Source organism: Takifugu flavidus, chromosome 13, assembly GCF_003711565.1.
Source record: "Takifugu flavidus isolate HTHZ2018 chromosome 13, ASM371156v2, whole genome shotgun sequence".
Lineage (NCBI taxonomy): Eukaryota > Metazoa > Chordata > Actinopteri > Tetraodontiformes > Tetraodontidae > Takifugu > Takifugu flavidus.
The window spans coordinates 2940311-2967552 of NC_079532.1; the positions used below are offsets into that span (position 1 = coordinate 2940311).

At 46.1% G+C, this 27242-nt stretch overlaps 1 protein-coding gene and 1 long non-coding RNA gene across 13 annotated transcripts in view; one reads left to right on the top strand and one right to left on the bottom strand.

The window, feature by feature from the left end:
• The window catches only part of brsk2a (BR serine/threonine kinase 2a), a 119975-nt gene that overhangs the window by 72714 nt on the left and 20019 nt on the right, over positions 1-27242 (top strand). For all 12 annotated transcript variants that reach the window (XM_057050895.1, XM_057050896.1, XM_057050899.1 and 9 more), the window contains exons 3-8: positions 10204-10289; positions 12425-12565; positions 18488-18604; positions 22216-22249; positions 22341-22409; positions 23749-23895. In XM_057050895.1, the coding sequence (XP_056906875.1) occupies positions 10204-10289; positions 12425-12565; positions 18488-18604; positions 22216-22249; positions 22341-22409; positions 23749-23895 (594 nt within the window). The remainder of the gene's footprint in view (positions 1-10203; positions 10290-12424; positions 12566-18487; positions 18605-22215; positions 22250-22340; positions 22410-23748; positions 23896-27242) is intronic.
• Positions 2298-4597, bottom strand: LOC130535707 (uncharacterized). Its single transcript, XR_008953195.1, has 3 exons — positions 4431-4597; positions 3783-3933; positions 2298-2467 (listed from the first exon to the last, which is right to left on the bottom strand). It is a non-coding gene; the product is annotated as an uncharacterized LOC130535707 (long non-coding RNA).

Genomic DNA, 27242 nt, shown 5'->3' on the forward strand with positions numbered 1-27242 from the left:
AAAAGCATGAAGCAGGAGGTTTTGCTCGGAATTCAGGTTATCTGCAAATGGAAAAACCCTCCGGAATACACACTAAGCAGCAGCTTAGACTTCAAATGACGCTCGCTCCGTTCAGATATCGCTGTTTGATAAACAGTCAGCATTAATCAGTATCGTGCTGTGTCGTTGTCTCCCTGATTGTTCCTCACTCTCGCCGTGCTCCAGGAGCTATTAATTCCGCTCAACTTGCTGCCTTTTCTTTTTATAAGGGTGGAAGCTCGCCGATCATGTCCTGACCCAGGTGTTTCGCAGTGGGTCGTCCTGCCGAGGAAAATGATGGCAACATATGCCAGACGCTGACAGCTTTCCAACACAACCAAAGGCTTTTGCTGAAGCTGCAGTTCAGAGCCAATTACTGAACTCAGCCACTGTCACACTGGCCTCAAGTGTGTGAGTGCATGTGTGTGTGTGTGTGTGTGTGTGTGTGTGTGTGTGTGTGTGTGTGTGTGTGTGTGTGTTTTAATGGCTGGGACTGAATCATGTGGTAGCTGGCCAAATGAGGACCCGGATAAAAGGACAGTGTGACATGTTTTATGTTTGGGAGTGGATGTGAAAATCCAAATCACTCATGAGAATGTTGAGATATTGAATTGAATGGTCAAAGTTCCTTTTTTATGATTATTTTTGACCAAATATAAGCCATACCCTATTGTAGTTTAACATCTTTTTAAAGACTCTTAGAAACACAGGTGTATAACAGTGCAGTCTGTCATTTCAGAATAAAAGGTCCATAAGTAGCAAAACCTGGACCGGTGTTTCCTGGCTGACATCCAGCCAGGTTTCCATGTTGAAATACCGCTGCCCTCGGTCTGGAGAGTCTGCTCTGCGACTGTCCTGCGTGGACGTCACACTGTCAGTGATCAGTCTGCACTCTCCTGCAAGGCTCCCTCTCTCAAATGTCACCTTTTAATATGCTAATACCTGAGGTCCCAGTGGTGCCATTATAGGGAAGAAGCTGACTATCTTGGAGGTGTGTGTGTGTGTGTCTGTACATGCACAGACTAAAATCCACATCTATGCCTTATACACACATGCAAACATGTGTAACTGGCACACACATATTGTCTGCGCACACCCTTTCCCTTCTGACGCGCGTCCTCCTCCCCTTGTCCGACTGGCCGGGGGAGTCAGGGGTCTTCAGACTTTAGATGAAGGCTTGAATTAATTGTCTGGTGAAACGATCCTTCCTCCACTCACTGCGAATCCAACTTTTTAGAACTAATGTCGGACGCCGCGGACCGGAAAGGCTTTCAATTGTCTCGGCTAGTGACTGTTTCTGCGGTAGGAACTTCTTGTCAGTTTGTTTCCAGGGAATTAGCCTCAACTCCCTTTCTGGGAGTCCAGGCTAAAAGTGCTGCCCCGTGTCGGGTCCCTACTGCCGGAGAGAGAGGCGATGGAGTCGGTTATACGGAAAGGATTCGCTGTCGTGCTGGTTGTCATGAGATGCAGACTGAAGGAGGATGCAAAGCGCACACATGACAGCATGTCAGCTCTCATTGGCAATAAGGCCAAACAGAAGTGTGGAGTAAAAAAAAAAAGCCCAGAACAAACTCTACAGTATATGTCAGCATGTGTGTCTTGAGGGAGAAGTTCATGTCTCTAAGATACAGCAGGCCCCCAACCCCCCCCCACCCCACCCCACCCCTTTACAGCAGGGTTAAGAGAGCAAGACTCTGGAGTAAATAAAGGAGCGGGAGAGAAATGGTCATGATGTGAGACACCCTGCTGTGACAGGATAACGCACGCATCGGAACGTACATCACGTCTCAAATCCTAATAGCGGTTGTCCTCGTGTCTTCGGTGTGGCCACGTGATTTTGATTTCATCCACTTCCTGGATGTTTTAATCGTTACATATCCACCTTGTGCGCATTTTAAAAGGAAAGAATCAACATTAGCCCCATTTTCTCTAATGTTTCTACCCACTGAGGAAGTAAGGGGGAGCTCATTAACCATGGTCGTTGTGGTCCTTCCTCGCCAAAAGCACCTCAACCTCTTCATCTGTCAACTTTTTTGGGGGATTAGGGTCGGAGGAAAGTTTGAATACCTTAATTTCAGTAAATGGATCCAAGGGTGAGACTTTATTTTGCATTAAAATGCTGCTAAGTGCTTCTCTCTTAACTTTTGATTGCATTTATTTGCACACCCACGTGGTGGAAGATTTGCCCCCGCAGTCCGCCAGTCTGACGAGCTTTGGCCAGAGCAGAGGATTCATTGTGCCGCACTTCACATTACCTTGCATTATGCTGAGTGGGGCAACTCCTCTAATCTACAGTTTAGCGTCAGGGCGAGTTAAGTTGTCGCCAGCCGCCAGCTCTGACAAGCAGTAGGGAGTGAAGGGTATCTGCAGCATGCAGCAGTTGGTCGTCGGTGGCAACGCGGGCTCTGTTTCCTCCTCTGAGCCAACGAGCTGGTGGAGGCTGCTGCTGCTGTTGGGATAAGGACAACTAATTAGCCAGAGTGACTCTCTCTCCTCCTGCAGCGGCGCAACTTCAAAGTCCCTCGACTGTCCCCGAGCCCAGCGACAGAGAGGGAGAGGAGGGATAAATTGCAGGATGAAGAGAGATATAAAGGGGTGGGGGGGCTGGCCGGAATGTTAAAAGATTACAGCTAGCATAGCAGTTACTTTTGGTTTGCTGACTTTGCCCTTGAGTTTTTTGAGAGAAGATTCTGGAGATGGAGAAGCACAATTTAAAGGAAACCCTAAAGCGATAAAGTGCATAATGGCGTGGACCCAGCACGGCCGGGATTATCCTTAAAAGAGACGGATCCCTGTTTCTCCATGAGCAACACAAAAACCAACACTCCCGTGGAAATAAACGAATCGTATTCATAAACGAGGCCGCTCTTTTGATCAAAAAGTCCACGTTATTTATACATGTTTATCTGTCGAAGGAGGTTGAGAAAACAGAGGAGTAAAGGTTGGGGACGACAGCCGTCAGAGAATGTGGTGGGCGGTTCAGGAGCCGAACACAACAGTCACACATGAATCACACAAAGTCTAATTTTGTTATCCCTTGCTGACAGCACCGTGGCTTCCTCCCTCTCCTCTCCCCCCCCAAATGATTATAAATTGGCCCTCCTGGCTCATCTCGGTTACGGCGCGAGTGGGTCGGCTATAGAAGAGCCTTAAAGCTCACGTTGCCTTTGTATGTGCTTGCGTGCGCCCCCGTGGTGCCGCAGAGGCCGCGCTGACACTCCTTGAAATAAATGGGTTTCATATGTTGCGCCGCCGCCTGTTGATTCATCAGCTTCATACGAGGTTGAGCCAGAAGGCAGGACTCGACACACGCTTTGTTCCTGAAAAGTATCTACACACACACACACACACACACACCAGGGCTGCTTTTATTTCAATCTCCTGCAGGCTTGCAACGCAAAGTATGCTGTATTTGCATAGAATTGTAGTTTGAAGGCTGCAATAAAAATAGAAAAATCAGGACATCAGTTTGTTTCCCTTAATGATTCTCAAGTAAATCCCATGCGTGTGTCCCCCCACCCCCCACCCCTCCCCCGCCAACACACACATACAAACCCACTGACAGAAGCCCAAATGATAATATGGATTTCTGGAGACCCGTTACTCCTTACAGGCCTTTATCTCTTATCAGTCAATATGAAGGTCGGTCAACATTCTGCATCCTAATTCTGTTTCCAATCACCGTTTCCAGATCAATGCATCTGCATTTTCTCACCCAGTCTTCGCAGCATGTTGGTGAAAAGGAAATGAGCGATAGATCTGACCTGCCGGTGCTAAAGATCGACGCCCGGATTCAGTCAGTTCTGCGCAGTAGTTCGGGGTCGAAGCCGTTCGGCAGGGATGCGTCGGACACACTCCCAGGGCCGTTTGACTGATTTCAGCTCCTGAGTCTCACCGGGCTCCTCCGGCGCCGCGCTGCAGACCAAGTAATCAAATGCGAGACAGCAAAAGATGAGATGTAACAGGATCCCACACTGAACTCGACAGGAGACAGACAGATGTCTAAACCGACGCCGTTTGTTTCTCTTCCGCCAAGAGGCGAGCTGCTGTTTTGTCAGACCGACAAGCGATTTCTGTTAGATTTTCATTGCTTGATATTTGTTTCCAGTTTGTGAGCGAAGGCCGACCCCCCCTCCCCCCCTATTCTTTTCATGGCGAGAATAACAAACTTCCATTTTATGAATGAATGCTTGTCTGGTCTGTGTATTTGTTGGAATCAGCCATATGAAGCTGAAGAATCACAGTAGAATATTAATGTCAATCGTGGCTTTTTAAGAGAAAATCCACCTGTTTTTGTGCATTTCTGTTTCCATTCCTGCGAATGAACTCCTCTCCTGTCCGTTTTTACACTAAGAGATTGGTGAATTGACGCATGCGGACGCGTTGTGGCTCAAATAAACACGTCCCTTTACCTCCCGATCCTGTTTTTGTTGCACGACTTCAAAACGATGCCCAAGTGTCGTTAATTTGGGCTTTCATCAGCGCTTTCATCGTACGCCGATAAACGAAGACGTCGGCTCCGGCTCGGAATAGTTAATTCGTTTGGGACGCGTCCTTTTCTAGTCGGTGTGTTGAAGATCTAAAGCGACGCACTTTTAACTTCATTAGCTCCTTCATCGGGATCCCAGTGGGGATTGTTCGCTAACGACTCTGCTGTGCAAACAGACTCGTGAGAACATGCGCTCACTCCTGTCTCGCCTCAGTCACATGCGCATCGTTTACGCCCTCCAAACACACACACACACACACACACGCACACATGTTAACACATTCATACATCACTTATCTCTGGGGTCTGACATTCCAAGTCATTTATTATTCCATACCCTGGGAACCCTGAACTGCGTCTCTGTGCAACACTGGCAGGACCTGATGAACAGGCGTGGGCGCTCCTGTTTTGAACTTATTTACAAAGTTGCGGGGTAATTTGGGTTGTTCCAGCTGACCGGATCTGTTGGGTCAGTCCGGTATCGACTCCTGTGACTGACAGAATATTGACCAGCCGCGTGTCAGTGAATAGGCCATGTATTCATACGTGGAGATAATTAGTGAGTAAATTAATCAGTGGTGGGTAATTACCACTCCCCGCCTGAATTGTTGCCCTAAGTTGTCTTCATTAATCATTTATAATTCACTTTTTCAAAGTTGTTTACGCCATTTGCTGTCACCAAACTCCACCACCAGTACTCTAATGGTCTTACTGGTGGTTTTTGCTCAGATATTTGAGTGTAGAGATACTTTTTTTTTTTTAAACCAGTATAGATGACCTTCAGATTTAATCATTATAGTTCACTCTTTCTTTCTCTCCCCACTTCATTAATCCAGATTTCTTACAACCCAAGGTCACCTTGGACAAGTCGACAAAAAAAAAAAAACACCCTTTCAGATGGCTGCCGCAGAAACGCTGCTGCCAGAAACATCAGCCGCCTGCTTGTCACTCATAAATCACACGTCCTGCAGAGGTTTTGCAGCAATACAGAAGTAGCTGCTGACATGGCGTTACCATCGTAACCATACATCGGGCTACAGCAGATCCCAGCAGGAGGGGACGGAGGGCGGAGGTCCTCCTGTGTGATGATGTCGAGCGTAGCGGCTGGAGGAGGCAGTCACACGCTCTTTTTAATAAAAGAGAATGAAAGAGAGATTCTAAATAAAGACAGACGAGGCGTGTCAGAGCTGGATAATGGGCAGTGAGTGAGATTTAAAAGGGTGGGAGTGGATAAAGGATAAGGAGCTACCAGACACTGTGTCCAGATCAATTTACATGTCTCTCGCATCGATCAAACTCCTCCGTGTTGGGAATTGAGCCCCCCCCCCACTAAAGATGACTGATAAAGTGATTATCAGAAGAACCTGTTCCGCCGCGTCTTTGCAGATGTGCATTTGTGCTTTTGTGAGGCCCATAGAGCGGAAAAACCGAGCGATAAAACTGGACGATAAACACGAGCGGCAGTTCCTTCGTCCCTGTTCAGCGGGTGGAAAGAAATCATCAGAACAGAGAGACGAACTGGGCCGTGGAAGGCAATGCGACCGACAAACGCGGCGTCCTTAAGCAAACACTGTTAAAACTGCCGGCACAAGTCTGATTTTGTCGCTTACAAAAATCCATCTTGGAGGACAGTTTCGTGTTTAGCATGGTGGCCGTGCCGTGCACATCAGATGCAGGAAGACACATGGTGCAACAGCTTTGACTGTTTTGGATCAGCAGTGGATCAGCAATATCTGTCCACCAGGGTGTAAACAGTGGAGTGTGTGCGCGTTTCTGTGTGTGTCTAGTGTTTTCCCTTCCCTTCTGGATGCTCAGACTGCCATACGGCCTTCTGCAGGACTCTAAACCACTAAATGCATCACCTCTGACATGCAGGAGCACACACACACACTGATACACACAGAACCATACACACCAGCTTGACAAACCTCCGATGCTGGCAGAAAACTGTCTGGCCTACTGGCTCACTAACCAACATATGGATCCCGTGTGTGTGTGTGTGTGTGTTCTTCATGCATGATATGCCTGCATGTCGCTTGAATAGCTGACTGGTTTTGTCCGGAAGCCAGTACTCTACAGCCTGTACATTACTTATTATTAGCCATCATGTTTTATCTGTTGTGTCCTGTTCTGCATTCTGCATCATGAAGCCAAAGCTTATCTCTGCGTCCATGCATTTATCTGAGCGTCATTCATGAGCTGCAGTCATTTAATCTTTGGATCTCAGTCAAGGCCAGGAAGTGGAATATTCATCATCTGTGTGTTCGTGCCAGAGCCGGATAGTCATGGAGCTCGAGGCAGGAATGCACAAATTCCCAGTAAAGCAAGCTTGGACGTCGTAGAACCACGTGATCATGCTAACAGTGCTAACGAAGGCTCTTTATCCTAACATCCCATTTTAGTCTAACCTGCTGCAGCTCAACTGCACCCCGTCAGTCCGGCGCTACCTCATTGCCGTAGTATCGTTTCTCTCTCTGTGGTCTGTTTGGCGCTGCTTAAAAGGTTGTCCTCTCTCCATGTTGTGTTAATTATCAACATAAGAGGCTACAAGACTCAGGGGTAGTGAGCTGGCACTGCTGCTCTGTTCTCTCTCTCTCTCTGTCTCCTCTTTTTGTGTTCTCCATCCCTGAGAATCGCACTGGCCCGCGTTTCCTCCCTCTGCTCTTGTTTTTCCCTCAGCTTTGGCGTGCACCCCCCCCCCCCCCCGTCCCCTTCATAATTTTATTTTTATCAGATGTACATGGCTGCCCCGATGACTTTGAGCCTCAGATCTTCATATCAAGGGACCGTTCACCTGCTCGCCTTGGAGAGGTGACAGACACATCTGTGTTTTCTTTACTGGGCACATGAGAGCGAGGCGAGACACGAGGCGCCCTAAGTGGAGTGAGAGCTGACAGAGGAGCTGATCTGATAGCGTCTCCTCGGAGTTTTTCAGCCACCGCCTCTGTCCGCTCACTCTGAGACACGTGACGAGAATTTAATCGTGCTGTCATCTGGCCGCCGCTGATCCCTTGTCTTCTATTACTGGACTCTAGCCGCGGTGATGTCACCATTCATTTGGTTGCTCATCCATTCACATCTGGTTAATACATCAATAGCGAGCCGATGCTAAACTGGCGCTCGTTACACCTTTGAGCACCAGTGGCTGATTTGCCTCTTTGGGTGGAGCCCCAGTTTTTCCAGTTCATCATTTACTAAACATAACAATTAGATTTGATTGAATATATGTTAAAACACAAGACAATTCAAGTGAAGCAACCGTTTTTCCTCATTTTTCCATCTCAGTTGGGTGTGTGTGTGTGTGTGCATGAAGCCAACTTGGTTGTAATTAAAATGTCAACAGGAATCCAGAAGTTATTGATTTATGTGTAATGGCAGCATAATGAATGACACTGATGGGAAATCCTGCGAGTCAAAGCGGTCCGCACTCATAACGCTCTGACAACTCCTCCAACGATGTCCTATCTGTAGCACCAAGCGCCATATTCCACAATCAAATAGCCAATTTGGATTAGTGTCAGTCTGGCACTCTTATTTGACCTCTGGATTCTGATGAGGTGAGGTGGTTTTTAAGAGAAATTGTGATGTACTGACGTTTGGAAGGAGCAAAGGTCTTTTAAAAGAGCTGTTTGACCACCTGTCTGTGGTGAGAACTGTCCATGCTCACAGATGTGAAATATAATGAGAATGTGGGAGCCAAGTCGAGGCTCGTGGCCAAGAGAGAGTGCATGGCTACCTGGCATTTCTGTTAGCATGGAGATCTGTTACACGTGTATGATTGATGTTTTGATAAGCCGGGAGCCAACCGCCGAGCGCGCTGTGTCTAATTGTAGTCGTGGACATTCCATAGAGCCACCAAGTCGGATAACAAGTTAGCGCTTCCAGATGTTTTGATCATTTACATCGACAAATGATCATTTCAGTAGTCCCAGTGCCAGTGTTGTCTCTTTGTAGAGGTGTGAGGCCTCAGAAGTGTAACCGTTGGTCAGATTATTCCTTCTTTGTCAGTTGTATAATGGCAAAATGAGCAGAGGTTGTGCTATCGATGCACTCGCGCCCGTTAATCAACAGCTAATCTTGCAGTTAGCATGCATTTGTACAGTTAAGTCTCCACATTAAGCCTCGTTTTCTCTTATTTCAATTTACTAAGAGGAGGTGCTTAAAGGCAGATTAGGAAACCAGCTGCTGCTCTGTAGCATTTCGACAGCTCATCTCTTCCCAAGTCCCGTGCAGCATTAGTTTCTCTGCAGGGAGTCCTGCTGCCAGCTACCTTCCCATCCTCCACAGGCTCCGGTTCACCATCACACCTTTGCCTCAGGTGAGAGAGTGGCACGGTGTAATGTTGCTAATAATGCTCATTAGGCTCCGGATTAGCCCTTACGCCCACTGATAAAACCGTGCTAATTGTAATTGTATGTATTTACCACATTACCCTTTGAAGATACACTGCTAGCTTTATTAGCCTTTTATTAACCCAGGATTTTTTTTTTTACCCTGGATGTAGCTCCAATACCATTTGCACTGAACCTAAAGCATTTCCTCCTCCAGTAGTCTTGTTCAGCAGGTTTTTATCGCTTGCTTGCGATTAAAAAAAACCCTTGAAGTGTGTGGAGAAAATAATTGCCAGCACTATGCTTTTGCACTCAGCCAATCAAACCGCCTTCTGGGAGATTTACAAACAACATGGTTACCTGGCAGGTTACCTGATCTGACTCTATGCGACAGAGCGAAAGGTTTCTTCTGGGAACCGAGGCAGAACTGACTTTGACGAGACCGAGACGAGGCCGGAGAGCTCTCGACTCACGCTGCGCTTTAATCCCGCTGATTGTCAGTCAGGAGTTAAGCTAGACAAAGAGGATGGAGCAGGCAGAGCAGCACAGGAGAGGAGCCCGGCACAGTGGGCCGACGATTAGTGTTTTCTTCCGTCAAAGCCGCTTCCGCGCTGATTGCTAGTGGCAGCTGCACATGCTGACGTCTACCTCCGGAGATGCTGACGCAAATCCAAAGTGATCTGCTCCGTTTTGGATAAACTTCAGCGGAATTTACAGTAGACGGTAAATTTCCCTCTGCAGGAAAAACAAAGGTTTTGCTTCCTTTTGTTCCTCGTGGTGTTTACCTGTGGAGCCCCGTCGCAGAGCATCCTTCAGGAGATGGTTGATGCATCTGAGTGGACATTTTTGACCTCGCATCACCCTCAGGCTGCACTTTTAGACAACAGACATGTTCAAACATGAAAAGTGCCTCAGACTGTTGTTTTTTTCTTACTTTGTGTTTCTTATCTAACCTGTTTACCTCGGGCAAACCACCACACTCGGAAATGCGAGTGCATAACATGCACCAGCGCTCGTTTTGTGGGAGAAGAGGATGATTTTTGCAAGATAAAACAAGCACAGCCTGCTTTCCTCCAGTTAAAGCCAACCATATTTTCCACCAGAGATAGCAGTGTTTTCTGGCCTCACTGCCAACTGTAGTGTGGTCAGAGCTTATCTCCGTCCTCTCTGCCAGAATCTCTTTCTCTTCATGTCAGTGTTTTACTTGTTGTGTGAAATCTTACTCATTTGAAGCATTCTGGCCTACTGTAAATTCAGAGTTGCAGGTAGCCTGAGGCCAGTCTGTATCATCAGCACGCGGGTTTAAGGTCAGCCCACGCTGCTAATTGTTTAATGATGCATTTGTCTTTTTTCTTTCTCTTACAGGTGGAGAGAGAGATAGCAATTCTGAAGCTCATAGAACACCCACATGTTTTAAAGCTCCACGATGTCTACGAAAATAAAAAATACTTGTAAGTATGAACTTTTGTCTCTTTGGAGCCGTCTAAATATAAGAACACGCCTTATTGGATTCCTCATTCTTGGCTACAAAGCAGGTTATGTGGGTGTGTCATGATTGGAGGGCAATATTGAAAGTCCTGGAGGGGCAGATGCCTCATTGCGGCCGGCATGAGGCATTTAATTTGTTTGCTTTTGCTGGAAGACCGCTAATAGGAGGAAGAAGTCTCCGTAATGTAAATGACATGACAAGCTTATTGGAAGCTACACCATAGCTTTAAGAAACATTAGCCCCCAAGAGTGGCAGAAGCATTAGTCTTCTGCAGTGGCTACACACACACACACACACGCACACACACACACACACTAGAGGTTAGTTAGTTAGCCATAATATCAGCGACTCTCAAGCCCCATCAATCATTTTTTAAGACCGGCCTTCTTGATCCACGGAGCGCTATTTATCAACTAAATTCAATTAGTCCTCATCATGTGCTTACAGGCCAAATGTGATTGGACATGCAGTGCCATCCATGTCATCCGTTAAGATGATAGGAATAGCAGAACATTGTGATTTATCCTGTGATTGGATTATTAAAGCCGTATTTTGGCGCCGATCGCTTCATTGCTTGTGACGTTCGGCTACTGGCGTCACGCAAGACAAATTGCTTCTGTGGCTCGACTGCACTTCACATCAGTGATGTAATTATGAAATCGATGTTGTTTTGATTCAGATCGCTATTTGAAAGCCCATAATTGATAGATCTAGCTGGCGTGGCGGGAGGAGGCGCAGAACTTTCGGGAACATTTGCTTTGCGATAAGTTGAGCCTCAAACATGACACACGATCATGCTACAGCACGTGTAGCATCCCATCCTTGGCCTTATTGTCGTTGGGCCGCCATTTCTGTTTAGCTGGAGGCAAATCTGAATAATGATTATTTATCCTCCAGCACTGTCACATCTGTGACGGTGGCGCTTCCTGTTTCTCGGCGCCGCAATCGTTGATATTTACAACCACCGAAATATCACAGTAGAATTATGGGGCGTGAAAAGATTCTTCGTCGAGGCGAATGTGGAAACGTCCGCAAGTGTAAAAAGCATTGACGTGCAGGGAAAGGTCAACCTGCAGACAGTACAGCGAGGAGGTTCCTGAGTCAGCTGCTGGCACTTCCTGTCTGCAGTCTCGCAGCAGGCTTCACCCAACACCTCCAGATTTAAACTTCTGAAGTTAGTCATCTTCCCGAGGCAAAGACGCAAGAGCTAACGATCACTGCGATCAAGAGCCCCAGCAGGAACCATTAGTTCGGTTTGTGGTTGCGTGTTTTGATGAAAAAAACCACATTAATACCATAATTAATTGAGTTTAAATGTGTGCAGCACCCTAAGATCTGTGGTTTGGCTCCAAATATGCTGGATGCTAATAATAATTAGCAGAAGCTGCTCGGTAGCACCTGTTTGATGATGTACTCATCTTCAACTTATTTCCATTATTTCCGGGTGCAGTTTCGGGGCCTTTAAAAGGTGATGCTAATAAGGCAGTGCTTCAAAATTCCACTAACGAAGCAGGAGCGGACTGCAGTGTGCAACCAAAGAAAGTGCAGGCGGTGCACTCTTGAAAAATCTTGGCAATTTTTTATAAATATTAAATGTCTCCGAATAGCTTTTAAATCATGCACGAAACAAGGCGTGCCCATACTTAATGTGGGCTCACCTCTGCTGTGGGTTTTATGCATTGGAAAGTGGGCTTTTTCCAGATTTATGGTGGCTCCAGCCGGCACAGGCTGTGTGACCGGTACAGTTCAGAGCAGCGGTGTGATAAATCTAATTAAAGAGCCACATATGGATGCACATATCCACCACCAGGAGACAAGAGAATGGTGGGAGTATTTCACCGCCTGTCTGAGCTTCAATTTGTCTCAGGGATGGTGGGGGGGGTGGGGGTGTATGGGCATACCTGGGCAGGGTCAGTGCAGAGCCCAGGACAGTCCAGACGTCAGCTAAGATCCACCTGTAACTCTAGAACGACTAGAGATATAACTGAAGTATTAGCGCTAGGCATAGAAAATGCTTGAATCCATCCAATTTACAGGCCTGGTTTTCCTAGGTTTAATCCTGGAACTCCTGTTTTGTCCCCTCTCTCCCTCTCTCAGGTACCTTGTGCTAGAACACGTGTCCGGCGGCGAGCTCTTTGACTACCTGGTGAAGAAAGGCAGGTTAACGCCTAAAGAAGCCAGGAAGTTCTTCCGACAGATCATGTCTGCGCTGGACTTTTGCCACAGTCATTCCATATGGTGAGTTGGTCTGCAAACACGCGCCGTTTGCTCAAACCCAGTTTACATCCCAGATTTCTAATATATGGGAAGTGTTTTCGGGGGTGAACTCATTATCACGTCCATCAACTGTGTCAAACAGCACAGACCCAGAAAGAGCTGCACATAAAATTGGTTTGCACGCAACGTTGGGCTCAATGAATGAGGGCACAATTTCATTTTAATTTGGCGTTTCCGAGGTTTTGGAATCTTTTCTATCTTTTCAAACCAGTGCTTTAATTTAGATCCCATCGATGCGTTTAATGATTCACTTCCCAAAGTGTTTAAGTCGCATTTGTATCAAGTTTGAGTGACTTACTCGTTAGCAATCAGTGTCACACTGGGTTTTTTTTGCAGAGCATCTGGCAGTTTTTAAACATCTTTTACTACTTGGACAGATAAAAATGCTGAGGCATCACCTTTTTTTGCTGAGCACAGGTGGTATTTACACAGCTTACAAACTACACGGTCCGTGTCCTCCACGCCGTTTCTGACAGAGGGGTCTGCGGATCTGCAAAATTGTCATCATAAATATGACTTACTGAGTCCGCTGGTTCGCAGCTGTGTGTTGTAACTGAGGTGTTGATCTGTTTGTACCCCCCCAAACACAGAATGAGTGATTTCCTCTTGTTGCTGCAGCACAGACGGAGCTCAGGCGCGAATCGGTGATGCCGCCATTTACAACACGTCACAAATTGCAGCTCTGTAGTTTGTTGTTTTATTTTCCTTCACGGGGGAAAATAAATACTTATGCTAAGTAGCTAATATCTCCTCGAACCTTTCATTTAGCGTTAAATTCCTGGGAGATGTTTTTGCCTAATGTAATGGGTAATTAAAAGGGTGAAATTAAAACCGACTTGTCGGGGAGTTAGCTGCAATTACACTTATGTGATTTGATATGCTCTGTATTTATGCACAGTGACGTTTATTAAAATTACATCTGGGCTGCTGCTGTTCCATAACAAAGCAATTATGTGAGTTGAGCTAAACGTGTGGCAGAAATACTTTATTTTGCTGGTTATATCGAGATGATGGACATGATTTTATTTTATTTTTTACAGTTTAGCCTGTCAAATATAGTTATTGGATAACTTTATTTGTCAAAATTCATTAATTTCCTTAATAAAGGGGGAAAAAGATTCTTTTGTGCAAATGATTTAAACAAACCTTGCTTTTTTTCACTGGAGAATTGATCGAACCGATGAGCAGGTCACCGCAGAGCGAAGCATTTGGTGCTTTAAACCTTCATCAGTGGCTCCACCAGCTGATGTTGTGCTGATTTCTCTGTCGTGGCTCCTCCAGTCCCTCCACGAACATTCCTGGAAAATGAAGCTTGGTGAAAGTGCCATGAGGAGGACAGTTTTTTTTGTGCCGGTGCACACGCTCATCATCTTCCACCCCACTTTAATTAGGGGCAAACAGACTGACAGGTGCAGCCTTTTCCCACTGTTCCTCCTAATGAGATCCCAGCACATCTCCCCACATAAAAGCATTTCTGCAATCATTCCTTCCCTTTCTCCTTATCTGGGACCTACAAATGCCATTAAGAGTGCTGCCTTTTCTGCATCCTACCATGCACACAGAGCTAAATAGCCCCCATCCCCTCTTTCTCCTGCTCAGCGCCTGTTTCCCACCTCTTACGTTGTTCCTCCCTCCGCCTACACTCCGCGCCCACACATCTCTCCGGATTTAAATGTGAATATGAATGAAAGGACGCGGAGAGCGCCTGTGACTCATTGTTTCCCACGTCTGATTCAGATCATGCTCTGATTTCAGCTGATTTTATTGTATTTTCCTGTGGAGGAGCAGAGAGGGACAGAGCGGATCACACAGGGAGAACTGACACAGGAGATGAGGCAATGATGGGAAAGAGCGGGAGATGAAACAGACTCGGGAACATAACAGTCATTGAATGAAAGTCGGCGTGTGAGCACGTGATAAGGGTTTATGTATATCCGAGCACTTTCCTCTGTCTCCGATGGTTGTTCCGCCGCGTGGATCTGCAAGTGTATGAGTCACACACAGGGAAGTGGGAGGGTCCACACGCAGGATTGAGTCCTTGTCAAGGACGAGGTTATTTCCTCCACGTCTACCTGAGCAGGCGTTTTAACAGTGGCCTCCCCCATGTGCTTCTAGCTTTGACCTTAAGCGAAATGCATATCTGCTGTGTAGAAACACTCGTGTTGAAGTCAGTGTGGCTTCGCCTGCGACAACTATGCATCATCGTACACGCACACGGCCCCAACGGTGCCGTGATGTCACTGAAAACAAACATCTCTCTGCATTTCCTTTTCATTTTGCTGATGTATGTCTGTAGCAATTTATTGGTATCTGACAGGACAATTAGCACCAGCAGCTGCTGATTAGCATAACGATTATGAAAGAAACACACATCATCCTTAAGGTTTGTTGAAAAATGTCTGCTCCTTCTGCTCTGGCTTTTTCTTCTGGTTTCATCCGTTGTACCGGCAGAGCTCCCGTCAGCCTGATTGTCCACTTTTTGGTGATTCCCGCCCCGCGGAAAAACCCGTATTTATATCGTCCTGCCATCACTTCATCTGTTGGAGGTGATAAACATGTGGGATCATTTTACGATGTTAATTCTCCTGTACTTTTTTAGGATTACTGGCAAACTCCAATGAGAGCCAGTCTTTTATTCTTCCTTTTGCTACAGTAATCCGTCATTAATCAACCCTGGATTAGGAGCAATCTCTGGGTTACACAGAGATTTGGATCAACACAGTAAACTGTTTATTTATGACAGATTCAGTCATCCTTGTTACTGCATTTTTGCCCGAGCATTGTTTTTGGATGCTACGGCTGCGTGACGCTCTCGTAACTGGAGCAGTGTGTGTCTTTGTAGGATGAACATGGATTATATTCATAACCTAATCGGAAGAAAGAAACTTTGAGAGTTCCAACTAGAAGCCAAGAAAATGCAAAAATCCTTGTAAGGATTTATCTTGGATAGTATAAAGATAGTCTTTCAAAATATATTTGCAGATTTTGAATCTCCAAAATGCAAAAACACACTTGATTTGTTAGATTCCAACGATGAAACGGGTGGAAACATTACAATTAAACACACAGAATAAGTTGGCAGTAAGATGCCTTCTCTATCTGCTGCGATCACAAATGAGCCTGAAGCACTTTTATTGAGCTGGAATCTGATTAATTGGAGAGATTTTTTTAAAGTGAAAATCAGAAAGACTTCAGAGGATAGATGGGTCTGTTTTACCCTCACAAACCTCTCCAGCTCATAATGGTACCAGGATGCACTTACACACGCACACACCCACACACACACAATTGTGCTATTTTCCAGACTTAACATGTCAAAAGCATCTATTTAAAGCATTAGCATTAACATAAAGTATTGTGGTTAATTAATTAGGATGATGCATCTAACAAGAGACCATAATAAGCCATGTGAGTTCCAGGGGAACAGTTTTGGGGTTTTTTCTTTGGGATGGCCGCAGTAATGTTTGTCATTAGAAAGATGTAATATTGGAGAAATGTGAGCCCCGAGACAAAGATCGTCTACGTATGATATCAACATGCTACACGCCAATAATCACAACCAATTAGGAGCCCGGCGCTAGATTACAGCAGCTGTTGCCAGACTCGTGTCCAACAGCCCCACTGGGCTGTAAAAGTTGCTCAGACAGCATGCAGAAGCAGATGCGCCCCGTAAATTACACTGAGCAGCGTCTTCAGAGGCGCGGCTGCACGCCATCAGTAAAACCGCCTTTGCTGCAACATATATCAACAGTTTTCATTCTTGCTGTTTGACTCTGGCAGCCATTTTTGTTTCTTCTTCGTAGTTGCAGGACATTAGTTGTGTTCCCTCTGGAAACTGCAATAACAGTTTGGGACGATCTATCATGGATTTGGTTTAATCTTTGCAAAAGAGAAATATCCAAATTTATGTGCAGCCTGACCCACAGCTCAAGACGCAACTGCACAGCAGTGACAAATATAGGCTAACATAATGGCGGAAGGGCTTTAAATAGCAGTTGTTGATGTTATTTGTATCTCCTGCGGGCCTTTGTTCTATCACACGTCCAGCAGAGCACTAATATGTATATTTTTATGCCTGCCATTGTGTGAAAGTGACACACTCATGAAATATGTAATATTCCATTAAAAAGGGCAGCGTTAACACCTGCCTTCAAGCTCCCGGTGCCTTCAGATCACATTTACACCGAGGCTCGTTGCATCTGTCGCAGTCGTCTAACAGCATCCATGTGACATATGAGGGCAACGTGGCGATCCCTCTGCTATAAGACCTGCTGTGTGAGCAAGATTACAGTAGCAAAGTGCAGTCTAATGTGTCAGAGCAGCAATTTAATGTCCTATTATGGACGCCGGGGTCCTGACAACCAGTAAAGCATCCGTGTGTAATCTATCCACGCGCTGTCGAGGATAAACGCTGCGTTGTGCATTGGCCTCAGGAGGCTTGGCTGTTTTTGTTTTACCTCTGATGGGGCTACGATTGCACAGTGTCGGTTTCATATTTATGGACATAACAATACAGTGTGTGTGTGTGTGTGTGTGTGTGTGTGTGTGTGTGTGTGTTTGCATCACGACTCAAGAGTAGTTAAAGATTTATGGCTCTGATGCACATTTCCAATCAGGAGTGAAATTCTTGATCTTGTCGTCATGGGTGAAAAGATTTTGAACTCTAAGCTTAACAAACCCTGCCCTTCTGCTTTTGTTGATGATGTCATACCAAATAATTTAGCCGCCTTCAGGCCCAGACTTCTGATCCCTGCAGTGAGACGGATACAAATGAACCTCTGTCTCCAGTGCAGCTGTCTAAAACATTTTGTTGTTAGGGCAAACATTTTTCACCCTTCACTTAATCACGCACGCTGATCGGAACGCGTTAAGCGTGCGGCGTCGGCCGGGAGGAACCGAGCTTTTGACAGCTTTAGTTAAAAGGCCAACTCTCAGGCTAAACTGACGTCGCTGCCAAATGAGGCTTGTGTGAACCGACAAAGGTTTTAGCCGGGGGAGAACTGTTTTAGATGCTATCCGTGTTTTATTTCAATTAGAACAAAGATCAGAGAGGCTGTCAGCGATAACAGACCAGCTGACACCAATCCCTCAGGACAGGAAACGCGTTGTACAGCAGCTGATGTCATCCGAGGTTAAACGTCCGTTGTGATAAGGTGCTCTTCAAAGGCATCTTGCCTCTCTATCATTAGTATAAAGAGAAGATAAAAGTCTGCTTCATGACATCCTGACAGCCCTTTGGCTTCCTGCAGTCATGCTGCCCCGATCGCAAAAAGCAGAGGAGGAGGTAACCGAGCACTGGCAGGAAGGTGGAAAAGAGAGATGGATTCATACGATGTGCTAGCATGGATGTTGGGAGACGGCACAGGAGCACAGCAATCTAACCAGCAACCTTGAGATGAGAGAGGGATGTTAAATGCAGGATATTAACCCCCGACAGCGGAGCAGCAGAACACGTGATCTGAAAAAAGGCCCTTCATCTCGATGGTCCTTTTAGAGGACGTAGCTGTTCTCTGCCAGATGCCCCCCCCCCCCCCCCTTACTGAGCTCAGTGGTAAATGAATGGCAGCTAATGAGCACCTCCTCTGAGAACGGTGCCACTTGACACCCCTTGGTTAGCCTGTTCTGGTGGATGACAGGAAAATAGGTGGAGAGGAGCGAGGGAAGGGGAAGGGAAGAAGCAGGGGACCCAGCAGGGGGCTGTCACACCTCCTACCTGCAGGATAGACCCTTGTTACAGGACAGGGCGCCCGGAGAGAGCTGTGTGTTCCAGGGTGGAGGTGGATGCTCGCTAATAACGCGGTTCCCATTTTCCTCTTGTTGATACAGTCTGACCCGGGATGATATTTCATTTTCGCATTTCTTTTTTGTCTCACTGTTTTTCAGCCACAGAGATCTGAAGCCCGAGAACCTGTTACTAGACGAAAAGAACAACATCAGGATAGCAGACTTCGGCATGGCCTCCCTTCAGGTCGGAGACAGTCTGCTGGAAACGAGCTGCGGGTATGTGAACCCTGCGTCCTCAGCCTTTTTTTTTTATGATTTAATGTTGTCACAAAGAAATGTGATGCTATGATGTAAAACCCGGTTCTACACAGCTTTTTGGAGTTGCCGCTGTGTTAGAGCAGAAGGAGGGTCTGTTATCGGGCGGTGTTGATCTCCAGACGGGAGATGGCTGGTGTCTGTTAAAGTGCTTTCTGGCTGTGAGCAGAGCCAGGACCATGCATTACCACCCTCCGTCATCTCCTATCGGACCGGGGGTTTTACGATCTGGCAGTCACGACCACACGGGGCCCATCGATCCTGTAATGGCAGCAATGAATTTGGCTGTGGGAAAAGTCACTTTCAAAGTCAGCGGAGGGATTGTGTTCATGCTGCGGGAGTGCTTGCATTAAAATGTAGTGATTAGTGAGGTCATATATGCCAATATGTGCATGTAAGGTTCATAAACTCGGTGAAATCTGTTGTGAAATCAAATGTGGACCGCGTTCCCGATTCGTTTGCACTTTGCTTGTGCACAAACCCAAATCTGAGTGTGTGAGAGAGAGAGAGGGAGAGAGAAGGCTCTCTGGCACCTGACCCCCGGCTCTGACCTCATCCCAGCAGATTAAACCTCCAAATCTGCAGTAGTTGAAATAACACACACACACACACACACACACACACTTGCTAATGTGAGTCCACCATCACACACGGGCCTAGAGTGTGGCAAGTCTTAGCTCATCCCTCACCTCCCAGACCTTTTGTCCCATCGGTGGTTGTTTCTCTCTGTCACTCTCTCTCTTGCTCTCTCACACACACACACACACAAAACCACATGCGCGCGCATAAAGCTAACTGTTGCATAATACGTCCAGCCTAAGCTCTCATGACTCATCAGTAAAAGATTAGGCCAACAGAGAGTATTGTGCATTGCAATCTGGACGTGCACGATTGGGTCATTCCGCCACCCAAGATGACCACTTTTTTTAGAGGAACACACACACACACACACACACACACACACACACACACACACACAACACACACACACACACACGCGCACACACAAATGCATGCACATACACACATTTCCATCTGAATATAAGACCTTTACATTGCCCTCCATTCTGTTGCTTCTCATTTGTACAGCTTAATCCGGACTGTAATTTATAACCTGAACTAATCCAAGATCCCACCCATAAAATAATCCCTGGCCCTGGAATAGTTGCCCACAAGGGGGTCGGACCCCATAATTTGAATGAGGTGGATGCAGGTGGAAAACGTGCATCCATAAATAAATGACTCCCACATTCTTCTTCACAGAAAAAGTTTATATTCCACTCTCATCTTCATCCCTCCATCTGTGTGTGTGTGTGTGTGTGTGTGTGTGGGTGGATGTCTGCATTCTACAGTGCCACAGCGTGGCCTTACGTGCAAATGTGCCCCACAGTGCATGTGTGGCTATTGATTATTCATGGTGTTCTGACTGTCCCATCTCTAAGTGCAAGTATGACAATTTTTAATTAAACACATTTATCTGCACCACCACCACCACCCCCACCCCCACCCCCACCCCCACTCCTCATGCAGCAGTCTGACACAAATTTATTCCATTTGCCAGGGGTAATGGAGCTGAGTGAAGATGAGGCTTGCCCCAGGTAGGGCAGAGGAAGCCTCGGAGCACATACATAAATATGTGCAGATGTACAGACGGGCAGATGAGAGGAGGCCTTGACAAGCACCTCTCTGTCCCTGTCCCTGTCTCTCTCTCTGTCCCTGTCTCTGTCTCTCTCTCTGTCTCTCTCTCTGTCTCTCTCTCATCTCTCTGTCTCTCTTTGTGTGTGTCTCTCGTCTCTCTCTGTCTCTCTCTGTGCTTGTTCCATATGTAGTTATTCAGCTGATGAAAGTAAATTATGCTGTTCGCAGTGAGAAGCAGCCCAAATTTGGTTTACTGATGAATTTTCATGAGGTTGAGCTACATCTGTCTCAACATCTCCTCATTATTGCCGTCCCACAGCCATGCTTTAGCCCTGCAACATCCTTGTGTTCACCATGTGGAACATCTTGTGGTAAATTTAGCTTTGCACTCGTTCATCCAGTTGAATAAAAACTTCAGCTTTTACTTCATCATTTCTCTCCTCAGCAGCGCTCAGGTCCTTCATCAAATGTTCGTACACGCACAAACCTTTAGTTTCCTACGATCACTTCTTTCAAAACTCGGCACCGCTTCATTTTTGTCCCAAAATGGACGAAGTGTTGTCCTCAGAATCCGACCAGTTCCCCTCTTCTGTTCATGCTAATTAAGCAGGGAAAACCCTCTGGGAATTACAATAATTTAGTCTTGAAATACATGAATTAGCTGATTTGCTGGTCAGAAATCAAAATGCAATACACAAATGTCATACAGCCTGTGAATGAAACCCCATTTTTTTAAACCCAGAGTTACCTAAAGGTTCGTGCGTGTATGAACATGCCAAGAAGTTGATTTAAATTGTTGGTTGGTGGACAGAAACATTCGATTTCTGCTTTTATTTAAGTGATGAGCCTCCGCAGATAGCAAAAAAAGACATTATAACCTCAGCCCTCAGCCCTCAGCACCCCCCTGCTTCTAAACAAAGGCTGCATTTTTCACTCCAGTCAAAAAAAGTGGCACGTACAGCTTCTTCCATAATTATCCTCATATAGATTGTTCTTATCTGACACTCGTATCTTTATATGATTATTAGATAGATCGTGGAAGGCTAACGTATTGATTTTTTGTTTTTGGTAAATAAATGCTGACGAAATTGCCGTCTAGACTTTCACCTCCTTTGCCGTTTGCTACCTCCTCCCTGATGCTGGCACTCAAAAGGCAAAACTAGAGTAAATTCCATGCTTGTTTTTCTTTTATTTATTTTGATTCCATGCTCATCTGCATAATGTGCTATGACACTCACTATCTGGAGCGCTGTTATTTGCATAGACTCGTGTTTGAACTCCGCCATTGACGCGGAGGCAGTGTTTATTATCAGCCAGTATTTTGACAGTTGGAGGAAGCGGCAGCGGCGGCGCCAGGGCCAGTATAAGACGGCAGCCGAGGTAACGGGCACCGTGTTTACAGACGTCAGATAGACTGTCATTAGAGGTAATTGTCCTGGATTTAGAGTGAAGGGGGAGGATTCTGGAGCCATGCTAAATTTCATTGTCCCTAAAAAAAAGGGTCATGTTGTAAACTCACTTTTTTATTCCAGGGAACCAAATTTGATGTCAAAATGCTCCAAATGTAGTAAAAGCTGAAACAGTCGAGTGGCCGTCGCGAGGGAGCTCCATAAATCTTCGTACGGTATTGACGTGTCGGCCCTGTCGTTAGGTTTACTGTCAAAGCATCCAGGTGCTGTAAAGATTAGTGGGTCTGTTCGCTGTCTGCTGTGAGAAGATGCCCTTGAGTGAGCAGACGGGAGGACGTCCACACACCCGCAGGCTGTCCAAACTTCCACAACACATCTCGATCCGTGCTGACTGGAAAACGTATTATTGTCTGCATAAATTGTTCTCCTTTGTCTTTGCAGTCTATTGTAGTCAAACTATTGCAGTGTCATTGCAACTCTGACCTCAGATGAACCTGGATTTTAATTCTTTCTGTCTGTTTTTAGATCTCCACACTATGCCTGTCCAGAGGTCATCAGGGTGAGTCATTTTTCACTGGTTTTGGTTTATATTCCATTTATTAATGCTTTATTAGTATTAGTAAACTAACAAATTATGAATGTGTCCTCAGGGTGAGAAGTATGATGGGAGGAAAGCAGATGTCTGGAGCTGTGGGGTCATACTTTTTGCTCTATTGGTGGTGAGTGTTGTGTTCTTACTGATTATGGTTTGACCAACCCATACTCACCAATCTAGACGTACAGTATTTTATATTACCTGTCTAACCTAAAATACTGAAAGCAAGTTGCTGCTTTAAAACAAAGCTGCTGCTCTTTTCTTTTTTATGATCCTTTTTAGTCTCTTCAATGTGAAGGACTGAGGACAACCCAACATTTCCAAACCTTTTTTTCCTGAGACTTTTCCAGGGTTTTCTGGGGTAGAATAATCACCCTGGAGCTAAATTTAGACCATAATCCCTTTAGTTAAAGCACGTACCATGGTTCCTCCAAAGGCTCCCAGTGAAAGTCAATGGAGGGAAAAATGGAGGGAGATTCAGACACAAATGGTTATTATTACTATTGTTTAGGGAGTCAAATTGAAAATCCTGACCTCCCCTGCCTCCTGTGTTCACGTGCAATGAAAGATCAGAAAATAGAAACGTCTCTTTATTCATTTTGTTGTATCCATGCACATGGCTGTATACATAATCAGGTTTATTCTCTTGCTCCATTATGGTTCCCAGCCCTGGAGCTTAGTTTCATCAACAGCTGTACTGTCATTCCTGCTCATTCCTGATATGAATAATTCATGCAGCCAAACTGAATGAAGACGGCGGAAAATAAACACCATTGCTGACAGGGCAGCTTTTGGCCACAGGGCCTGATTATTTGACTTACTATGTCTGTCTTTTGTGTGTGTGTGTCTGTGTGTGTCTGTGTGTGTCTGTATGTGTGTGTTTGCTTGTTTGCACTGTTGCCTAAACATGATGCACTCCAAAGCAAAAGTTTCTCCCCTACGCTTCGACTGCCGACGAACAACGTCTTCCCGTCTTCGGCTCAGTTGTGTGGCTGTGAGAGAACCATTTGTCTGATTGTGGGAGACGCGTATTCTCTCAGCAGTTAAACTGAGCTCACATCATCTATTACGCAGCATCCCCACTCTCTTTTCTATACCTCTCTTCTTTCCAAAGCCTTTTTCAAGTCTTTCTCTAAACTCCTCTCCTGGCGGAGGTTGTCATTCATCAAATGGCCGCATCTGTGAAGTGTCGGCTCGCTGTGATGAATGATGCGACGCGAGGATACTAAGTGACTGAGATAAACAAGAACGCTGGGCCGTTATTAAGAAATCCCCGGCTCCATCTTTTTGCTCTTTGTTAGTTATCCAACATCAATGTTGAGGGCAGAATTATTTCAAACTCAAGTTACTTAGTTAGTTTGCTTAGTTTTTACCGTTGCTAAGGATAATTTCCTTTTAGTCTGTCTTGTTTGCTTGTTTGGTTTTTCAGTTTGACAGCTCCAACTTTTCTGCCCCCCCTCCAGGGAGCCCTTCCATTTGACGATGACAACCTTAGGAACCTGCTGGAGAAAGTGAAGTTGGGAGTGTTCCACATGCCTCACTTCATCCCCCCGGACTGTCAAAACCTTCTCCGGGGCATGATTGAAGTGGACGCATCCAAAAGACTAACGGTCAGTTCAGTTGAGAGCCTGTTGAGCTGCGGTAATGAGGTCTAGCGAGACTGAAGATGCCCATTTAGACTGACCCTGAGTATATGATGATGATTATGTTGCTGACGAAGAACAACAAAGTCTTGTCCTTTTAAAAGCTGTGTCTACTTATGGAGTATCTTTGGATAGATGAGTATTCGTAGGGAGGAACGGCTCCTATAAACAGTGACCCCATGAGTTGTGGTGTTTGCTAATGATCTGGAATCAGCAAAACACATCTGCAGATCTTAGTTAAGATGGACGGAGCAGGGCTTTTTTATCAAAGAAAATGTAATTTATAGCTTCAGAGCATGCTTGAACAAAAGCTCTAAGGAGAGGGCTGGACGGCAAAGTAAAAACTGTTGAAAATCGACCACAATGGGTTGCCATAAAGTATTGCCTTTATGGTTTATTTATTCCTCTGTTGTTTTGTGTTTGTCTCACCTCATCCTCGGTTCTGTTGGCTTGAGGTTTAGGTTATAAATTCAGGGCATCGCTGCTGTTTGTCTCCCCCTGCACTCATCGGGAGGCCGGTCCCCTTCCGACAGATAGGTGAAGGGTACGGAGCTGGGACGAAGGGAGGGGGCGACATGGAAGGAGACATGTAAATAATGTAGGTGACCAGAGACCACAGAGACGGCGCACTGCAATAATGTCGCAGCAGACGGTGCGCGCTCGTAAACAGGATTTTACCTGCGCGTGAACAAACCTAAAAGTAGATCCTGATGCTGAATTTAAAGTCTCGGGTATCCGTGACAGAGTCGGAATGATTTCAACAAGCAGTGCGCACGAAAACAGAAGGAATACCATTACCAGCAGAAAAACAGTTTTTAGAAAAGAAGACATCTGTAAGTTGCAGCGCTCTCAGATGTGCACGCAGCAGTGCACGTGAACTTGAAAGATCCCTGCCTCTTTGGTATGCAGTGTGTACTCTATTATTTTTCTGTTCTCTCCGCCTGACGTGAACAGGTCACCCTGAGATCCCCAGATAAGTACAGCAGCCTCCAGCGCTGGGTTACACACAGGCCAAGCTACTGGGGGAGAATAGGCTGCCTCTCTGCCTTCCCTCGTCTACATGAGGACTTCAAATTAAGCTCTGGGGATGCGCTGTAACCTCCCAGAATGTCAGACAGTTTTGGCTTTGTTTGGAATTAGTGGTGACCACCCACATGACCAGACATGCATTGTCTGCTTTATTTAGTGACTGATTGACAGCTTGATACAGGCGGCACCTGATGTTTGCATCATAGCTGATGTGTTTAAGTTCACACACAAAAAAAGACCCTACAGATTCTGAAGGCACATATTTAGATTTAAATGAGCTTAGCTCGAGAAAACCTTTGTCTTCATCTCCTGTTTATTTGGGGGTCCCAGGAGCAGAGCCACCTCAATCCAGACATCTAATCATCGCTATTCAAATAAACAGAGGAAAATACCTGCCCACCCACAACTTGTGGAAAATGAAGTGGATTGCCTGTAGATTATTGTGATGAAGAGCAGTTCATCTCCAGCAAATAATGAATTCATGGGCGGCAATGATGACCTTCCAGAGTAGGACTCATGGGATTGCTGGGTGAGGCGGCAGGTTATGGACTATGAGTCCGGTTAGAGAATCAAGGTGCTTCTGAAGGAAGGTGCAGATGGATCTAACTGGGTTTTATATGATTTATTCCAAGTTAAGAAGCTTTCAGCGTTACAGGTTACAGAGGTGATGAACTTATAGTTGCTGTCTAGGTTGCTGACATACAGGCTACAAGCTAACATGTAGTAGGCTGATATAGTGTAGTGTAGTTTAGACTGGGGGTGGTGAGTGCTCAGATAGTTGGGAACTAGACTGAGAAGCAGACGGTTCTTGGTTCGTGGCCCAGGGCAGAGAAAGCATCCTCTGGTAGTAGTGGATGGTGCCAGAACACCTTCAGAGTATTGCCAAGGTACCCTTAACCAAGGTATTGAACGCAAAAATGCTCATATAAGGCCCTGGGTGAACTGGCAACTCATCCTTGCCCATTGTGCACCCTCCCTGTGACTCCAAAAGGGATAAAGCAGTTAAGAAGACGAAACAAAAGGATAAGAAGACAAGAGACGAGCTTAGACTAAGGTGAGGAGCAGCAGTTAAACAAAGGGTAGAGGTTGCTTGGGAATCGAAGGCCCCTGGCTTTGGTCCTTTGAGGATTGAGGGATGTAGTCATGCCGGTCTTTGGGCTTTGGCGCTGACTTGGGGACATTTCTCCTCCAAAGGGAAGCCTGAAAGTTGATCCTGGTCTCGGGCAGCTGGATGAGCCGGGCGGTAGACCAAACATAGGTCTTGTCTTTAACCTTGATGGTGGCCGCCCGAACCCGCCTGTCCACTCCCAGGTGGGTGACGATTATCATGCCCGCTGGCCAGAGCACACATGGAAGCTGCTGGTCAACTATCAGAACCACCTTGTCTCACCGGCCTGCCAGGCAATAATGAAGTGACCTCGCTGCTGAAGTCATACTGAGTGTTGGAGCTCACAATAAATACCTAAACAGTTTTAGCTGAACCCACTGCACCCTGCTTTAATTTCAGCTAAGCTAACTCTGTCAAACCTCCATCCGTAATTCAACCTGTCCATTATTAATCACTACTTGTCCTCTTTTTTCTGAATGTGTTGCTGTCTTGCCTCTGTTGGGCACAGAAGTTCTGTCCATTTTCTCATCCAGCATTTCCCTAATGAACAGTTGACAGGGTTATAGCGTGCACGCTCGAATCTTGGTACCAACAAAAACAAACCAGAAGTCCAAGTCTAGTCGCTCACAGGAGTGCCCCCCCCACCTCCAACACACACACACACACACACACACACCACACACACACACACACACACACACACCACCACCACCACCCACCCCCTGATTTAAGGCGGCTGGGATTGGTACTGTCACTTTTCAGGACTGATTGATGTGACACTGCATTTCAAACCAAAGCGTTTTCAAGCCTGTGCGCAATATTGCTGGGTTGCCTTGCGGCCTTCAATAAGTGACCCGCTGGCCTGTGTGTGCAGGTCTGGGGGCGTCTGTCAGTATCTTGACCCCTGTGAAAGACGACCAGATTTACAACTGGGAAGTCTAACCTCCAACCAGGAGAAGCTCTGATTGCCTGTTGCTGCAGAGATGCTGCTGTTTGAGGGTGATATCGACATGCACGCTTTAAACGTGATAACTGCTGTGTGCCAACTGAAGCTCTGGCCTGAAACAGGCTTCTCACCCTTTATTTTGTCTTCTTTTACCGAAAAATAAGAATGTTTTGGAGAACAATGGAAAGACAGCAGCACATTATCAACCCCCATCTGGTCTCTGAATGTGAT